The 17706-nt window shown below is 41.0% G+C and overlaps 1 protein-coding gene across 1 annotated transcript in view; it reads left to right on the top strand.

Moving 5' to 3' along the window:
- barc (RRM1_TatSF1_like and RRM2_TatSF1_like domain-containing protein barc) overlaps nt 1-11949 on the top strand; it is a 55734-nt gene extending 43785 nt beyond the window's left edge. The window contains exons 10-11 of the mRNA XM_070093429.1: nt 3230-3366; nt 6773-11949. Of these exons, the coding sequence (XP_069949530.1) occupies nt 3230-3366; nt 6773-6866 (231 nt within the window). The 3' untranslated portion in view covers nt 6867-11949. The remainder of the gene's footprint in view (nt 1-3229; nt 3367-6772) is intronic.
- Nucleotides 11950-17706: the final 5757 nt, after the last annotated feature.

Genomic DNA, 17706 nt, shown 5'->3' with positions numbered 1-17706 from the left:
ATCCCTCCTTCAGAGTCCAGACACTGTATGTACTTCCCATCTCTAGAACTCAACTCTGGGCTGCCAGTTTCCCTGAATCCCTTCATAAATGTTACTTTGCTCACACTCCAACAGCACGTCAAGTATTACAAACCATTTGCCTCCATTCACTCCTATCAAACACACTCATGCATGTTTGCTGGAAGTCCAAGCCCCTCACATACAAAACCTCCTTTACCCCCTCCCTCCAACCTTTCCTAGGCCGACCCCTACCCTGCCTTCCCTCCACTACAGATTTATACACTCTCAAAGTCATCCTGTTTTGTTTCATTCTTTCTACATGTCCAAACTACCTCAGTATCCCCTCCTCAGCCCTCTGGGTAATAGTTTTAGTAATCCCACACCTCCTCCTAGTTTCCAAACTATGAATTCTCTGCATTATATTCACACCACACATTGCCCTCAGACATGACATTTCCACTGCCTCCAGCCTTCTCCTCGGTGCAACATTCATCACCCATGCTTCACACCCATATAAGAGTGTTGGTAAAACTATACTCTCATACATTCCCCTCTTTGCTTCCATGGACAAAGTCCTTTGTCTCCACAGACTCCTAAGTGCACCACTCACCCTTTTCCCCTCATCAATTCTATGATTCACGTCATCCTTCATAGACCCAACTGCTGACACGTCCACTCCCAAATATCTGAATACATTCACCTCCTCCATACTCTCTCCCTCCAATCTGATATCCAATCTTTCATCACCTAATCTTTTTGTTATCCTCATCATGTTGCTCTTTCCTATACAGTGGACCCCCGCATAGCGACCTTAATCCGTGCAAGAGGGCTGGCTGTTATGCGAAATGTTCGTTATGTGAATGAATTTTCCCCATAAGAAATAATGGAAATAAAATTAATCCGTGCAAGACACCCAAAAGTATGAAAAAAAAATTTTTTTACCACAAAAAAATGTTAATTTTAGTACACACAAACTGAAAAAGGCATGCACAATTACATGACACTTACTTTTATTGAAGATCTGGTGATGATTGATGGGATGGGAGGAGGGGAGAGAGAGTGTTAGTGTTTAGAAGGGGAATCCCCTTCCATTAAGACTTGAGGAGGCAAGTCTTTTTCTGGGGTTACTTCCCTTCTTCTTTTAATGCCACTAGGACCAGCTTCAGAGTCACTGGACTTCTTTCGCACAACATATCTGTCCATAGTGGCCTGTACCTCTCGTTCCTTTATGATTTGTCTAAAGTGGTTCACAACACTGTCATTGTAACAGTCACCAGCACGGCTTGCAATAGCTGTGTGAGGGTGATTTTCATCAAAAAAGGTTTGCACTTCAAGCCATTTTGCACACATTTCCTTAATCTTTGAAGTAGGCAATTCCTTCAATTTCTCTCTCCCCTCCTTTGAACCAGTTTCCCCAGGTCTGGCCTCTTGCTCTTGAAGTTGATCTATCAGCTCATCAGTGGTTAGTTCTTCATTGTCCTCCTCCACCAACTCTTCCACATCCTCCCCACTAACCTCCAACCCCAAGGACTCCTGAGTAATGTAGGTCCTGCTTGGCATTTTCTTCCAGAACAGGCCTGTTTCATCACAATTAAACACTTGTTCAGGTTTCAGTCCTTCAGTTTCTATGTACTCCTTGAATTCATGCACATATTTTTCAGCCGCTTTGTGGTCCGAACTGGCAGCCTCACCATGCCGTATCACACTATGTATGCCACTACGCTTCTTAAATCTCTCAAACCAACCTTTGCTGGCCTTAAATTCACTCACATCATCACTAGTTGCAGGCCTTTTTTTAATTAAATCCTCATGCAACTTCCTAGCCTTTTCACATATGATCGCTTGAGAGACGCTATCTCCTGCTAGCTGTTTTTCATTTATCCACACCAATAAGAGTCTCTCAACATCTTCCATCACTTGCGATCTTTGTTTCGAAAACACAGTTAAACCTTTGGCAAGAACAGCTTCCTTGATTGCCGTTTTCTTGCCCACAATAGAAGAGATGGTTGATTTGGGTTTCTTGTACAACCTGACCAGGTCGGTGATACGCACTCCACTTTCATACTTATCAATGATCTCTTTCTTCATTTCTATAGGAATTCTAACCCTTATTGCTGTAGGGTTGGAACTAGAAGCTTTCTTGGGGCCCATGGTCACTTATTTTCCAGAAACAGCACCGAAAACACTGTAATAATACGAAATATTCCGATTGTATGCTTGAATGTTACCGCGGAGGCTGGCTGGTAAACAATGGCACAGGCGGCACATGTGAGGCTGGCTGAGGGCGCACATTGGACGCGTCTCGGACGAAGGCCGCTGAGCGGGTTTTTGTCTGCTATGCGGGGCAAAATTTTAGCGATCAAAGCGTCCGCTATGCGGATTGTCCGTTATGCAAGGCGTCCGTTATGCAGGGGTCCACTGTATTCACTTTTAATTTTCTTCTTTTACATACCCTACCAAATTCATCCACCAACCTCTGCAACTTATCTTCAGAATCTCCCAAAAGCAGTGCCATCAGCAAAGAGCAGTTGTGACAACTCTCACTTTGTATTTGATTTTTTATCTTTTAACTCCACACCTCTTGCCAAGACCCTCGCATTCACTTCTCTTACAACCCCAACTATAAATATATTGAACAACCACAGTGACATCACACATCCTTTTCTAAGGCCTACTTTTACTGGAAAATAATCTCCCTCTCTCCTACATACTCTAACCTGAGTCTCACTATCCTCGTAAAAACTCTTCACTGCTTTCAGTAACCTACCTCCTATACCATACACCTGCAACATCTGCCACATTCCCCCCCCCCCTTATCCACCCTGTCATATGCCTTTTCCAAATCCATAAATGCCACAAAAATTCTTTAGCCTTATCTAAATATGTACTGTTTACCTATAGATTTCACTGTAAACACTTGGTCCACACACCCCCTACCTTTCCTAAAGCCTCCTTGTTCATCTGCTATCCAACTCTCCATCTTACTCTTAATTCTTTCAATAATAACTCTACCATACACTTTACCACATATACCCAACAGACTTTTTTTTTTTTTTCAACAAGTCGGCCGTCTCCCACCTAGCCAGGGTGACCCAAAAAGAAAGAAAATCCCCAAAATGAAAACACTTTCATCATCATTCAACACTTTCACCTCACTCACACATAATCATTTGTGTAGATAATGAACAATAATTTCTATAGAAGGTTTAATATATTGTGTTCTTTACAGCTACACCCAGATGGTGTTGTTCAAGTAACATTTGAGGAAGTGGAGTCTGCAGACATGTGCATAGCAACACTCAACAAGCGTCTCTACAACAAGAGAATCCTTCACGTGTCAGTCTGGGACGGAAGAGAAAAGTTCAAGTATGTATCAAGTGGTGGAAATGTTACTGTTGGGAGGGCCTTGTGCTATGACTATGGTCAATTGGGAGGGGTCTTGTGTCATACCATGCTCAGTTGGGAGGGTCTTGTGTGATGATCATGCTCAGTTGGGAGGGTCTTGTGTCATGACCATGCTCAGTTGTGAGGGGGTCTTGTATCATACCATGCTCAGTTGGGAGGGTCTTGTGTCATGATCATGCTCAATTGGGAGGGTCTTGTTTCATGACCATGCTCAGTTGTGAGGGATCTTGTGTCATACTATGCTCAGTTGGGAGGGTCTTGTTTCATGACCATGCTCAGTTGTGAGGGATCTTGTGTCATACTATGCTCAGTTGGGATGGTCTTGTGTCATGATCATGCTCAGTTGGGTCTTGTGTCATGATCATGTTCAGTTGGGAGGGTCTTGTGTCATGATCTTGCTCAGTTGGGAGGGTCTTGTGTCATGACCATGCTCAGTTGTGAGGATCTTGTGTCATGACCATGCTTAGTTGGAAGGGTCTTTCTTGTGTCATGATCATGCTCAGTTGGGAGGGTCTTGTGTCATGATCATGCTGAGTTGGGAGGGTCTTGTATCATGATCATGCTCAGTTGGGAGGGTCTTGTGTCATGATCATGCTCAGTTGGGAGGGTCTTGTCATGAAAATGCTCAGTTGGGAGGGTCTTGTCATGAAAATGCTCAGTTGGGAGGGTCTTGTGTGATGATTATGCTCAGTTGGGAGTGTCTTGTGTCATGATCATGGTCAGTTGGGAGGGCCTTGTGCCATGACTATGCTCAGTTGTGAGGGTCTTGTGTCATGATTATGCTTAGTTGGGAGTGTCTTGTGTCATGACCATGCTCAGTTGGGAGGGTCTTGTGTGATGATTATGCTCAGATGGGAGCATCTTGTGTCATGATCATGCTCAGTTGGGAGGGTCTTGTGTCATGATCATGCTAAGTTGTGTGGGTCTTGTGTCCTGATCATGCTCAGTTGTGAGGGTTTTGTGTCATGATCATGCTCAGTTGGGTCTTGTGTCATGATCATGTTCAGTTGGGAGGGTCTTGTGTCATGATCTTGCTCAATTGGGAGGGTCTTGTGTCATGATCATGCTCAGTTGAGAAGGTCTTGTGTCATGATCTTGCTCAATTGGGAGGGTCTTGTGTCATGATCATGCTCAGTTGAGAAGGTCTTGTGTCATGACCATGTCCAGTTGGACGGGTCTTTTATGATGTTCAAGCATAGTTGGAAGAGTCTTTTGTTATGGCCATGCACAGTTATTTACAGTTCACTACTTTTCAAGGGTGAAGAGTAGAAATTGGAGTCTCATAGCTCAGCAGTAAAGCCCTGGACCTGCTACCACCAGAGCCATAGGTCTATCCCCCACCCATTCTTCTGTTTAGTGCCAGATCAATCAGGCTGTGATGGATATGTGGGCCAGCAGGCCACTGGCAGTAACTGTTTGGTTGATCAGGCAAGCACCAGACAAGCCTGGCCTAGGGCCAGGCTGTGACAGTAGTAAAACTCTTGAAGTCTTTCAGAGGTATGTCAAAGGTAGCCTTCCCTTCATTAGGTCAAGTCTAATTGCCTCTCATTCCGAAGACACAGTATGACCCCCTACAGTTTAGCACTCTCCCTTGAATGTATTAATACAGGTATACCTTTCTAATACAGCTGGATAGATTCCAGACTACTGATGTAAAGCGAATATCGCTTTAAAGTGAGTCATAGCCTTTTTTTTTAATTGGCAGTGCATATAAAAGCCTGAAATGTTTCTCCATCATATATTGTGTGCAATAGCACTAGGCCTAAAAATGATGTAAAAGTAAAAATAATAATTAAAAATGATGCAAAAGTATAAATAATAAATAAAAAAATGGCACTGGTCAGCTGATGTGCACATCACTGCTGAAAATAATAAGCGAATATAATTGAAAGCGCTGTATTAGCGAAGCACCATATTAGCAATAATAACCTTAAGGTTTAGGATATATGTGAGAAGGAATTGCTAGTATGTAGAGTACTGTAAGAGGCAGCTCAGTTAAGAATAGTGTCACTTTCTAGAAACACACCCATTACACTGGGCAATACTTAGCCAAGACAGTCCCACAATATAATCATGTTAAACGTTAGTTCTTTCTTTCTTTCAATGCAACGGCCGTATCTCACCATAAATTCTAGTTATTCACATAAAAGACTAACTTCAGATAGAAAAATACAGTGGACCCCCGTTTAACGATATTTTTTCATTCCAGAAGTGTGTTCAGGTGCCAGTACTGACCGAATTTGTTCCCATAAGGAATATTGTGAAGCAGATTAGTCCACTTCAGACCCCCAAACATATACATACAAACGCACTTACATAAATACACTTACATAATTGGTCGCATTGGGAGGTGATCGTTAAGTGGGGGTCCACTGTACAGTGGACCCCCGGTTAACGAACTTTTTTCATTCCAGTAGTATGTTCAGGTGCCAGTACTGACCGAATTTTTTCCCATAAGGAATATTGTGAAGTAGATTAGTCCATTTCAGACTCCCAAACATATACATACAAACGCACTTACATAAATACACTTACATAATTGGTCGCATTGGGAGGTGATCGTTAAGTGGGGGTCCACTGTATTCAGATCAGGAAACAGGTGGAGCTTGAACCCATGGCAGGCGAGTCAGAAAACTGGCAGGCCAATGTGCTAACCACTGGACCAGCTGGCTCTAATAGGATTCATCCAACTAGGTGTATTTCTAGGACTTGCCTACCATGGGTCCAATCCCTACCCATTCTTTGATTTGTTTGTAATTGTGTTATTACAGTTTCACGAGTAAAAAATATTCAGTCCTATATCTGATCAGTGCATTGTATAGTACTGTTATACAATGTAACTTTCACCAGTATAGTCCAGCATGCATCAAGTTGTGAGTGGATGGAGAAATATGAGGAAATTTTGGAGAGATTATTGTGTGGTTAATGGTGAGGTGGCCAACATCAGCTGACACTATTTTCCTGCTATATCCAACTCTTAAAATATGAAAAGAAGCAACCCAGATTCATTTACATTGAAGACCTGTGCTGTATAAGCACCAAACAAATTAAAATTTAAATTAAAATTTAATACTCATATTTAGTACGTATATAGTATATAAAAAAATATATAAACAGTAGGTATAGTTTCCAAAAACAGCAGCTTACTTTGACTACTGTAATTTTAACTTAATAATCATTATTGTTACAGCTGAACATTGTATGTATACTGTGTGTCCATTTTACATTGTCCAACATTGCTTCCTCACTCAGAGTAGAATTTTGGTCAAACTGACTGAGAAATTACTGTACTTTATATAACTTTCCTTATATGTATGTGTATTGTAATAGTTTTTAATCTTAATAATTTCTCTAATATTTTTCTTAGGATTGAAGAAACAGAAGAAGAACGAGAGGAAAGATTGAAGAGATGGAGCAAATTTTTGGAGAGTGGAGGAAGCACAGATGAAGGAAGCAAGTGAAGAAATATCAAGTAGAAATAAGGCAGCAAATGCTTCATACTTATGGTCAAGATTTTTGAAGAGGTAAACTTATCAAGGATGTTGTGGATAGTGCTTAAATTGCTTCTAATAATTGTGTGTCTCCATGGGGAAATGGAACAGAATTCTTCCACCGTAAGCTATGAATGTCGTAAGAGGCGACTAAAATGCCGGGAGTAAGGGGCTGGTAACCCCTTCTCCTGTATATACAGTGGAACCTCCACTTGCGAGTGCATCCATGTGTGAATTTTTCCAAATATGAGCAGTCGCTGGGCCGATTTTTTGCTTCCATATGCGAGTGAAATTTCCATAAGCGAACAGGCCTCAAGGGAAGTTCCTTGACGCTGGTGAAGGGCTCTTGCTCTTGATCTAGGGAATTGGATCTCATTTGTTTGTTGGACTATCTTATTGAAGCTTGGGCAATGTATAATGGAAAGATGTTTCTTAATGTACACCAAAAATGAAAGAAATCGGACCATAAATAATGGAGTTCACTTCTCAGCCATCAGCTGCCCCTTAGCAGTATTTTCGTATGGTTTTTATGGTTGTATGTATTCTTGTTTTTTTGGTCTCACATGATAGAATGGAAGATATATTATAGAAATAGATATGATTTTGATTGGTTTCACAACTATAGACCAATATCTAACTTACCACTGCTTTCTAAAATCTTTGAAAATTTAATTCATAGACGGATCTATTCCTACCTCGTTTCACACAACATATTAAACCCTTGTCAGTTTGGATTCTGGAATAATAAAAGCACAAATGATGCTATCATACACATGCTAGAACTAATATATACCGCACTTGAAAAGAAAGAAGTCCCGCTGGGCATTTTCATTGATTTGCGTAAAGCTTTCGATACAGTCGACCATGAACTGCTGTACTCCAAATTAATGCACTATGGTATCAGAGGCCACTCCCTCAACTACCTAAAGTCATACCTTAGTAACAGAACTCAATATGTCTATGCAAATGATGCAAACTCTTCCACCCAACCAATCACAGTAGGAGTCCCACAAGGAAGTGTCCTTGGACTACTCCTCTTTCTCATCTACATCAATGATCTACCGAATGCATCACAGCTACTCAAACCCATATTATACTAGCAAACACAGTCAATGCTGAATTACAGAAAATATCTGCCTGGATGATGACTAACAAACTTACCCTGAACACTGATAAAACCTATTTCATTCAGTTTGGAAACAAAGCTACAAATGATCCACTTAACATAACGCTAAGCAGATCATCAGTCACAAGACTCACAGAGGGAAAATTCCTAGGTATCCACCTTGACAGTAGCCTTAAGTTCCAGACACACATACAACAAATCACCAAGAAAATCTCCAAGACTGTAGGTATACTATCAAAGATAAGGTACTACATTCCACAATCAGCTCTCCTGGCACTGTACCATTCACTCATATACCCTTATCTTACAAATTATTTATATTGTGATAATAATAATTCTCCATGGGGAAGTGGAACAGAATTCTTCCTCCGTAAGCTATGCGTGTTCTAAGAGGCAACTAAAATGCCAGGAGCAAGGGGCTAGTAACCCCTTCTCCTGTATAAATTACTAAATTTAAAAAGAGAAACTTTCGTTTTTCTTTTTGGGCCACCCTGCCTTGGTGGGATACAGCCGGTTTGTTGAAAAAAAAAATAATAATACGTATAATAATAATAATAATAGTATAATAATATAATATAATATTAATGTAATACAATACATATAATAATAATATGTGTACAATAATAATAATGTACTATATGATAATAATTATAATAACAGACAGCTTCAATGATTACCACAACAATGTGAGAGTGGTTGTGGCTGCGTCCACCTGTCACATAATGACATATTTTATTCAGTCTAGAGTATATATCAGGTTTCTGTGTTATTTATATTGTTTATTATGTCATATTAGATGAATTGTGATAGATAAATAAGCCATAGAGTTGATATTAGGGAAATTATTGAAATATTTTATCGTGCCTGGAATTCCACTGGAACAGATTAATTCCATTTCAGCTAATTTAAATGAGGAAAATTGACTCTGCAAACGAGCAAATCCAGATGTGAGCAAGGTCACAGAACGGATTAAACTCGTAAGTAGAGGTTCCACTGTATTACTAAATGTAAAAGGAGAAACTTTCATTTTTCCTTTTGGGCCACCCTGCCTTGGTGGGATACGGCCAGTGCATTGAAAGAAAGAAGAATTATGTGTGTATTGAGTGTGTACATATAATATTTTACATAATACTTCAATAGAAAACATGCTACTGTAAAGTGTAACTGTGGTACTGAGTGTATATTGGTTCAGCTTGTGTTGTGCAAGGTTCTACATCTTCAAGTGATAGCAGAGGGAATCTTAGCCATTTTATAGACAGTTAACATACATACTCATGGAACTGGCAGAATTAAAACTCATGACAGGCCAGTCCTAAAACTAGCAGGCCAGTGCCTAACCATAGTACCATGCTGGTCTAATAAGATTAGATGTCCAGTTAGGTGTATTTCTGTACATTAAGAAGGTTATCATGCACCCCCCACTCTGACCACAAATATAGGTTTTTACAGATGAATCTCACAACAGTATGACTGTCAGGATCTAGCTCAAACCTCTTCAAAACATTTGAGCTACCAATAGATTTTTCCACACCCATGTTAGTGTGAGATTTGTCAGTAAAAATCTGCATTTGTGATCACAGTGGTGCCCATGCTAACCTTTCTGCTGTATATAGAAATACACATAGTTCGATATCTTTAATATGAATGGTTATAATCATAACCATGGTTTTTACAGGGGTGGACTAGTAAGCCAGTGGAAAGTCTCGGTCAGATGACCAAACGCTGCAGTGGCGGGTCATTATCTGACTAAGACCCACATCAGGAAACAATTGTCTTGCTTCCTGACAAACCTAACCTAACTTTAGTTTGATGAATCTTATTAGGTTGACATGGTACAGTGCACTGGCCTGCTGGTTTTAGAACTGGCTTACCATGGGTTCAGATCTTGCCTATTTCATGACTTGTTTGCAATCATGATATTACAATTTCATGAATGAATCACAAGTAATGTGTACTGTATATGCCTATAGTAAATATTGTACTGCATATGCCTATATTAAATATTGTACTGTAAATGCCTTTAGTAAATATTTTATATTGGTGAATTTTGTTAGTGCCTGATTCTAAAATATTGTTATAAAACTTGTTTTATTTTATTCATTTAAAAATTTAAAAAAGAGGAACACTGCAGTAGGTCTTTTCATTTTATTATTAACATCTTTATCTATCCTGTAATTGTTTTACATGATGGTAGGATTGCTGGTGTCTTTTTTCTGTCTCATAAACATGCAAGACTTCAGGTACGTCTTGTTACTTCTACTTACACTTAGGTTACACTACACTTGCATGTGCAAACATATATATACACACACTTCTCTGGGTTTTCTTCTATTTTCTTATTAGTTCTTGTTCTTCTTTCCTCTCATCTCCATGGGGAAGTGGAACAGAATTCTTCCTCCGTAAGCCATGCGTGTCGTAGGAGGCGACTAAAATGCCGGGAGCAAGGGGCTAGTAACCCCTTCTCCTGTATATATTAGTAAATGTAAAAGGAGAAACTTTTGTTTTTCCTTTTTGGCCACCCCGCCTCGGTGGGATACAGCTGGTGTGTTGAAAGAAGAAGAAAGAAACACGCAAGATTTCAGGTACGTTTTGCTACTTCTACTTACACTTAGGTCACACTACACATGCATGTACAAGCATATATATACACACACCCTTCTGTTTTTCCTTCTATTTTTCTTACTAGTTCTTTTTTTTCTTCTTCTTCAACAAGTAAGCAGTCTCCCACCGAGGCAGGGTGACCCAAAAAGAAAGAAAATCCCCAAAAAGAAAATACTTTCATCATCATTCAACACTTTCACCACTTCATTTACATGTAATCACTGTCTTTGCAGAGGCACCCAGATACAACAGTTTAGAAGCATGTATAAAGATGTATAACATACCATTCCAAACTGCCAATATCCCAAACCCCTCCTGTAAAGTGCAGGCATTGTACTTCCCATTTTCAGTACTCAAGTCCAGCTTTATAAAAACAGCCGGGTTCCCTGAATCCCTTCACTAAATATTACCCTGCTCACACTCCAACAGCTCATCAGGTTTCAAAAACCATTCATCTCCAGTCACTCCTATCTAATACACTCACACATGCTTGCTGGAAGTCCAAGCCCCTTACCCACAAAACCTCCTTTACCCCCTCCCTCCAATCTTTTCTAGGATGACCCCTACCCCGCCTTCCTTCCCGTACAGATTTATAAGCTCTCCAAATCATTCTACTTTGATCCATTCTCTCTAAATGACCTAACCACCTCAACAACCCCTCTTCAGCCCTTTGACTAATACTTTTAGTAACTCCACACCTCCTCCTATTATCCACAGTCCACTGCCTCCAGCCGCCTCCTCGCTGCAGCATTTGCAACCCAAGCTTCATACTTAAATAAAAGTGTTGGTATCACTATACTTTCATACATTCCCTTCTTTGCCTCCATGGATAACATTTTTTGTCTCCACAGATACCTCAACTCACCGCTCACCTTTTTTTCTTCATGAGTTCTGTGGTTACCCTCATTCTTCATAAGCCCATCTGGTGACAAGTCAACTCCAAAATATCTGAAAACATTCACTTCTTTCATACTCCCACCCTCAATGTGATATCCAATTTTTCTTTTTCTTGTTTTTGTTTATTTCCTCTTATCCCCATGAGGAAGTGGAACAGAATTCTTCCTCTGTAAGCCATGCATGACATGAAAAGCAACAAAAATGCTGGGAGCAAGGGGCTAGTAACCCCTTCTCCTCTATACACTACTAATGTTAAAAAGAAAAATTTTTGTTTTTTCTTTTTGGGCCACCCTGCCTTGGTGGGAGATGGCCGGTTTGTTGAAAGATTATTTGGTGTAAGTCTGATGAGAGTTTATTTGTTTGGTACTATTTTGCAAAAAAATATGTGGATTTTTATATTACCGTACTTTTTTAAAGATATTTGTCAGATTTATGCATTTTTATTCTCCTTTGTTTTTGAAATTAAATAAATAAATATAAATTTATATATTTTTTATTTTTTTATTAACACATCGGCTGATTCCCACCAAGGCAGGGTGGCCTGAAAAAGAAAAACTTTCATCATTATTCACTCCATTACTGTCTTGCCAGAGGTGTGCTTACACTACAGTTATAAAACTTCAACATTATCATCCCTCCTTCAGAGTGTAGACATTGTACTTCCCATCTCCAGGACTCAAGTCTGGTCTGCCGGTTTCCCTGAATCCCTTCATAAATGTTACTTTACTCACACTCCAACAGCACGTCAAGTATTAAAAACCATGTGTCTCCATTCACTCCTATCAAATACACTCACGCATGCTTGCTGGAAGTCCGAGCCCCTCACACACAAAACCTCCATTACTCCCTCCCTCCAACCTTTCCTAGGCCAACCCCTCCCCGCCTTCTCTCCACTACAGATTTATACACTCTTGAAGTCATTCTATTTTGTTCCACCCTCTCTACATGTCTGAACCACCTCAACAACCCCTCCTCAGCCCTCTGGATAATAGTTTTGGTAATCCAACACCTCCTCCTAATCTCCAAACTACAGATTCTCTGCATAATATTTACACCACACATTGCCCTCAGACATGACATTTCCATTACCTCTAATCTCTAGGATGCTGCAACATTCACACCCATATAAGACTGTTGGAACCACTATATTCTCATACATTCCCCTCTTTGCCTCCTTGGATGACGTTCCTTGTCTCCAAAGATGCCTCAGTGCAATGGAGGAAGTGAATGTGTTCAGATATTTGGGAGTGGATGTGGCAGCAGATGGGTATATGAAAGACGAGGTAAACCAAAGAATTGGTGAAGGGAAAAAGGTGGGCGGTACATTGAGGTATCTGTGGAGACAAAGAACGTTATCCATGGAAGCAAAGAGCAGAATGTATGAGAGTATAGTGGTACCAACACTCGTATATGGGTGTGAAGCAAGGAGGTGGCTGGAGGCAGGGAAGATGTCATGTCTGAGGACAATGTGTGATGTAAATATCATGCAGAAAATTAGGATGTGTGGAGTTACTAAAAGTATTATTCAGAGGGCTGAGGAGGGGTTGTTGAGGTGGTTTGGTCATTTAGAGAGGAGGGTATATAAATTCCATAGTGGAGGGAAGGCTGGGGGGAGGGAGTAAATCAGCTTTTGTGTTCAAGGGACTTGGACATACAACAGGCATGTGTGAGTAGAGACAAATGGTTTTTGGTACCTGACAAGCTGTTGGAGTGTAAGCAAGGTAATATTTTGTGAAGTGATTCAGGGAAACTGGTTAGCTGGACCTGAGTCCTAGAGGTGGGAAGTACACTCTAAAGGAGGGGTTTAGGATATTTGCTGTTTGGAGGGGCATCTGAGCTTTTGTATCTGTGCACCTCTGGCAAGACAGTGATAGTGTGAACGATGGTGAAAGCATTGCTTTTTAAGGTCACCCTGCCTCGGTGGGAGACGTCCAGAGTGAATTTCAGATCTCAACTGCTGACTCCCTTTATTGTGAATAATTGAGCAGTCACTGTACTTCTTGACGAGAAGCCTAGCAGTCTAGTGCTATAATCTATATTATAAGCACTTATATCCGTGGCTCACAAAAATAACAGAGCACATGTATTGCTGGGTACACTTTTAAATTAATATGAATAAAACTAAACATTATATTTATTTAGTTTTATTTTTAACAATTAATATTTGGTCACATTTCCTTTACATTTGATAAGCATTTAGATCCTTCTGGGCGAAGGTGTTGGTGAGATTGTTCAGGAGTCTGGTCAAACATCTTCAACATACCTCATTTTATTCTTTATCCCTTTAACTGTTTTGGTCGTATATATATGTCTTACGAGCCACCGTTTTTGAAGTAGGTTGGTAGACAGCAACCACCCAGGGAGGTACTACCATCCTGCCAAGTGAGTGTAAAACAAAAGCCTGTAATTGTTTTAAATGATGGTAGGATTGCTGGTGTCTTTTGTCTGCCTCATAAATATGCAAGATTACAGGTACGTCTTGCTACTTCTACTTACACTTAGGTTACACTACACATACATGTACATGTTTATTTATACACACTCATCTGAGTTTTCTTTGATTTTATCTTAATAGTTCTTGGTCTTATTACTTTTCCTTTTATATCCATGGGGAAGTGGAATAAGAATCTTTCCTCCATAAGCCATGCATGCTGTAAAAGTCAACTAAAATGCCGGGAACAATGAACTAGTAACCCCTTTTTCCAGTAATAATTACTAAAAAGAATAAGAAGAAAATTGTCAAAATGGGAAGTTTGAATGTGCGTGGATGTTGTGCGAATGATAAAGAGATGATTGTGGATGTTATGAATAAGAAGAAGCTGGATGTCCTGTCTTTAATTGAAACAAAGCTGAAGGGGGTGGGAGAGTTTCAGTGGAGAGGAATAGATGGGATTAGGTCAGGGGTTTCAAATAGAGTTAGAGATAAAGAAGGAAGGAGTAGCAATAATGCTGAAGGATAAACTATGGCAGGAAAAGAGGGACTATAAATGTATTAATTCAAGGATTATGTGGAGTAAAATAAAGGCTGGATGTGAAAAGTGGGTTATAGTAAGCATTTATGCACCTGGAGAAGAGAAAAGTGTAGAGAAGAGAGAGAGATTTTGGGAAATGTTGAGTGAATGCGTGGGGAGTTTTGAACCAAGTGTGAGAGTACTTGTGGTTTGGGATTTCAATGCTAAAGTGGGTAAAAATATTGTGGAGGGAGTAGTAGGTAAATTTGAGGTGCCAGAGGTAAATGAAAATGGGGATCCTTTAATTGAGCTATGTGTAGAAAGAGGTTTGGTAATAAGTAATACATATTTTATGAAGAAGAGGATAAATATAGAAGGTATGATATAGCACATAATGAAGGTAGTTTGTTAGATTATGTATTGGTGGATAAAAGGTTGATGGGTAGGCTCCAGGGTGTACATGTTTATAGAGGGGCAACTGATATATCAGATCATTATTTAGTTGTAGCTAAAGTCAGAGTAAGAGGTAGATGGGAAAAGAGGAAAATGGCAAAAACAAGTAAGAGGGAGGTGAAAGTGTATAAACTAAGGGAGGAGGAAGTTCAGGTTAGATATAAGCAACTATTGGCAGAAAGGTGGGCTGGTGCAAGTATGAGTAGTGGGGGGGGGGGGGGTTGAAGAGGGTTGGAATAGTTTTAAAAATGCAGTATTAGAATGTAGGGCAGAAGTTTGTGGTTATAGGAGGGTGGGTGCCGGAGGAAAGAGGAGTGATTGGTGGAATGATGAAGTAAAGAGTGTGATAAAACAGAAAAAGGTAGCTTATGAGAGGTTTTTACAAAGCAGAGGTGTTATAAGAAGAGTAGAGTATATGGAGAGTAAAAGAAAGATGAAGAGAGTGGTGAGAGAGTGCAAAAGGAGAGCAGATGATAGAGTGAGAGAGGCACTGTCAAGAAATTTTAATGAAAATAAGAAAAAAATTTGGAGTTAAACAGGTTAAGAAAGCCTAGGGAACGAATGGATTTGTCAGTTAAAAACAGAGTAGGGGAGTTAGTAGATGGGGAGATGGAGGTATTGGGTAAATGGTGAGAATATTTTGAGGGACTTTTAAATGTCGATGAAGACAGGGAGACGGTAATTTCATGCACTGGCCAGGGAGCTATACCATCTTTTAGGAGTGAAGAAGAGCAGAATGTGAGTATGGGGGAGGTGCATGAGGCATTACATAGAATGAAAGGGGGTAAAGCAACTGGAACTGATGGGATCATGACAGAAATGTTAAAAGCAGGGGGGGATATAGTGTTTTAATGGTTAGTATTTTTGCTTAATAAATGTATGAAAGAGGGGAAGGTACCTAGGGATTGGCGGAGAGCATTTATAGTCCCTTTATATAAAGGGAAGGGGGACAAAAGAGATTGTAAAAATTATAGAGGAATAAGTTTACTGAGTGGGATTAAATTATGTGGAATTGAATACAAAATGGGAATTGACACAGTTACTTTTTGCTGATGATACTGTGCTTATGGGAGATTCTAAAGAAAAATTGCAAACGTTAGTGGACGAGTTTGGGAGTGTATGTAAAGGTAGAAAGTTGAAAGTGAACATAGAAAAGAGTAAGGTAATGAGGGCATCAAATGATTTAGATAAAGAAAAATTGGATATCAAATTGGGGAGGAGGAGTATGGAAGAAGTGAATGTTTTCAGATATTTGGGAGTTGACGTGTCGGCAGATGGATTTATGAAGGATGAGGTTAATCATAGAATTGATGAGGGAAAAAAGGCGAGTGGTGCATTGAGGCATATGTGGAGACAAAAAACGTTATCTATGGAGGCAAAGAAGGGAATGTATGAAAGTATAGTAGTACCAACACTCTTATATGGGTGTGAAGCTTGGGTGGTAAATGCAGCAGCGAGGAGACGGTTGGAGGCAGTGGAGATGTCCTATCTAAGGGCAATGTGTGGTGTGAATATTATGCAGAAAATTCGGAGTGTGGAAATTAGAAGAAGGTGTTGTAGACAGCCTGTACTGTCTGCACAGACAGCCCATGCTGTCTGCCAGCTTAGTTCATATTTCGCGCCACTCAGGTGCTGCCCTCTGTAGCCAGGCCTCTCGGTAGGCACACCAGCCTGCCGGCCCATGCCTCCGCCTCACTCACACAGCGGCCTAGCAGCAACACACAAGGCCTCCCAGCTCTCTCTCGTGGGATGGCCCTGCCTGGGCCATGGGCACAACACATAAGCCTGTGTACCCACCACGACTTAACAATAAAGTAAGAAGCCTCCGAAGACGTATCATTAACCACCCGCTTGCAGCACCTACCAAACAAACTCGTTATATTGGTACCAGCGGTGGTCGCAGCAGTGTGTTTGCCCAAAGCGAGGAAGGAAGAGGGATGAAGTCATCTTCACTTCATCATCCCATGCAAGAAGCATCCGTCTCTCAACAAGTTATCCTGATGTCGTGTCTGCACGTTTGAGCATCCAGACACAGGTACAAGCAGGATCCAGGCCGAAATTTGCCGAAATTCTCCGAGAATTGTAAGTGGCGTCACAGTGACCCCACGCTACAGCATCCCACGCTACAGTGTCCCACGCTGTTTCTCAAGTCACGTGTTCAGCGTCACTTGTATGTTGCTGTTGTTGTTGTTCAGCTCAGCACAGCCGTTTCAGCAAGCCAGAGGTGAGTTTTGTGGTGATTTCTGCGTCCAGTGTGAGTTCTCTACGTACATGTATTTGTAGGTGGAGGAGGAGAGGAGAGGAAGTGGCTGTTCCTCACCTTGCCCATGCTCGCCCTACTCACGCTCACCCGTCTACCATACACCACTCACCACTGCCCACTCCCTCTGCTGTGTTTTCTGCTGTTTTCCGTGTGAATTCATTGCCAGAGCTGTGTATCCGAGTGCCCGAGGCCACTCGAAGCTACGTGGATCAGCATGCCACGTAGATCACGACATCACGTGGATCGCGACGCCACGTGGGTGTGGGCGATGTCACGTAGACCTACGAGCTACGTGAGTTACCAGATGTCCCAGGCCACATGCTGTGGTCTGCTGCCCGCATCACATCGACGTCACCCACGATGCTGCCCGACTTCATGACATCACGATGTCTGCCTGACGTCACCTCGAGATGTCTGCTGACGTCACCTCGAGATGTCTGCTGACGTCACCTCGAGATGTCTGCCTGACGTCACCTCGAGATGTCTGCTGACGTCACCTCGAGATGTCTGCTGATGTTA

The sequence above is a fragment of the Cherax quadricarinatus genome, chromosome 3 (genome assembly GCF_038502225.1).
Source record: "Cherax quadricarinatus isolate ZL_2023a chromosome 3, ASM3850222v1, whole genome shotgun sequence".
Taxonomy (NCBI): Eukaryota; Metazoa; Arthropoda; class Malacostraca; order Decapoda; family Parastacidae; genus Cherax; species Cherax quadricarinatus.
The sequence above is the reverse complement of the archived record's forward strand: the minus strand, read 5'-3'. Positions and strand labels throughout refer to the sequence as shown.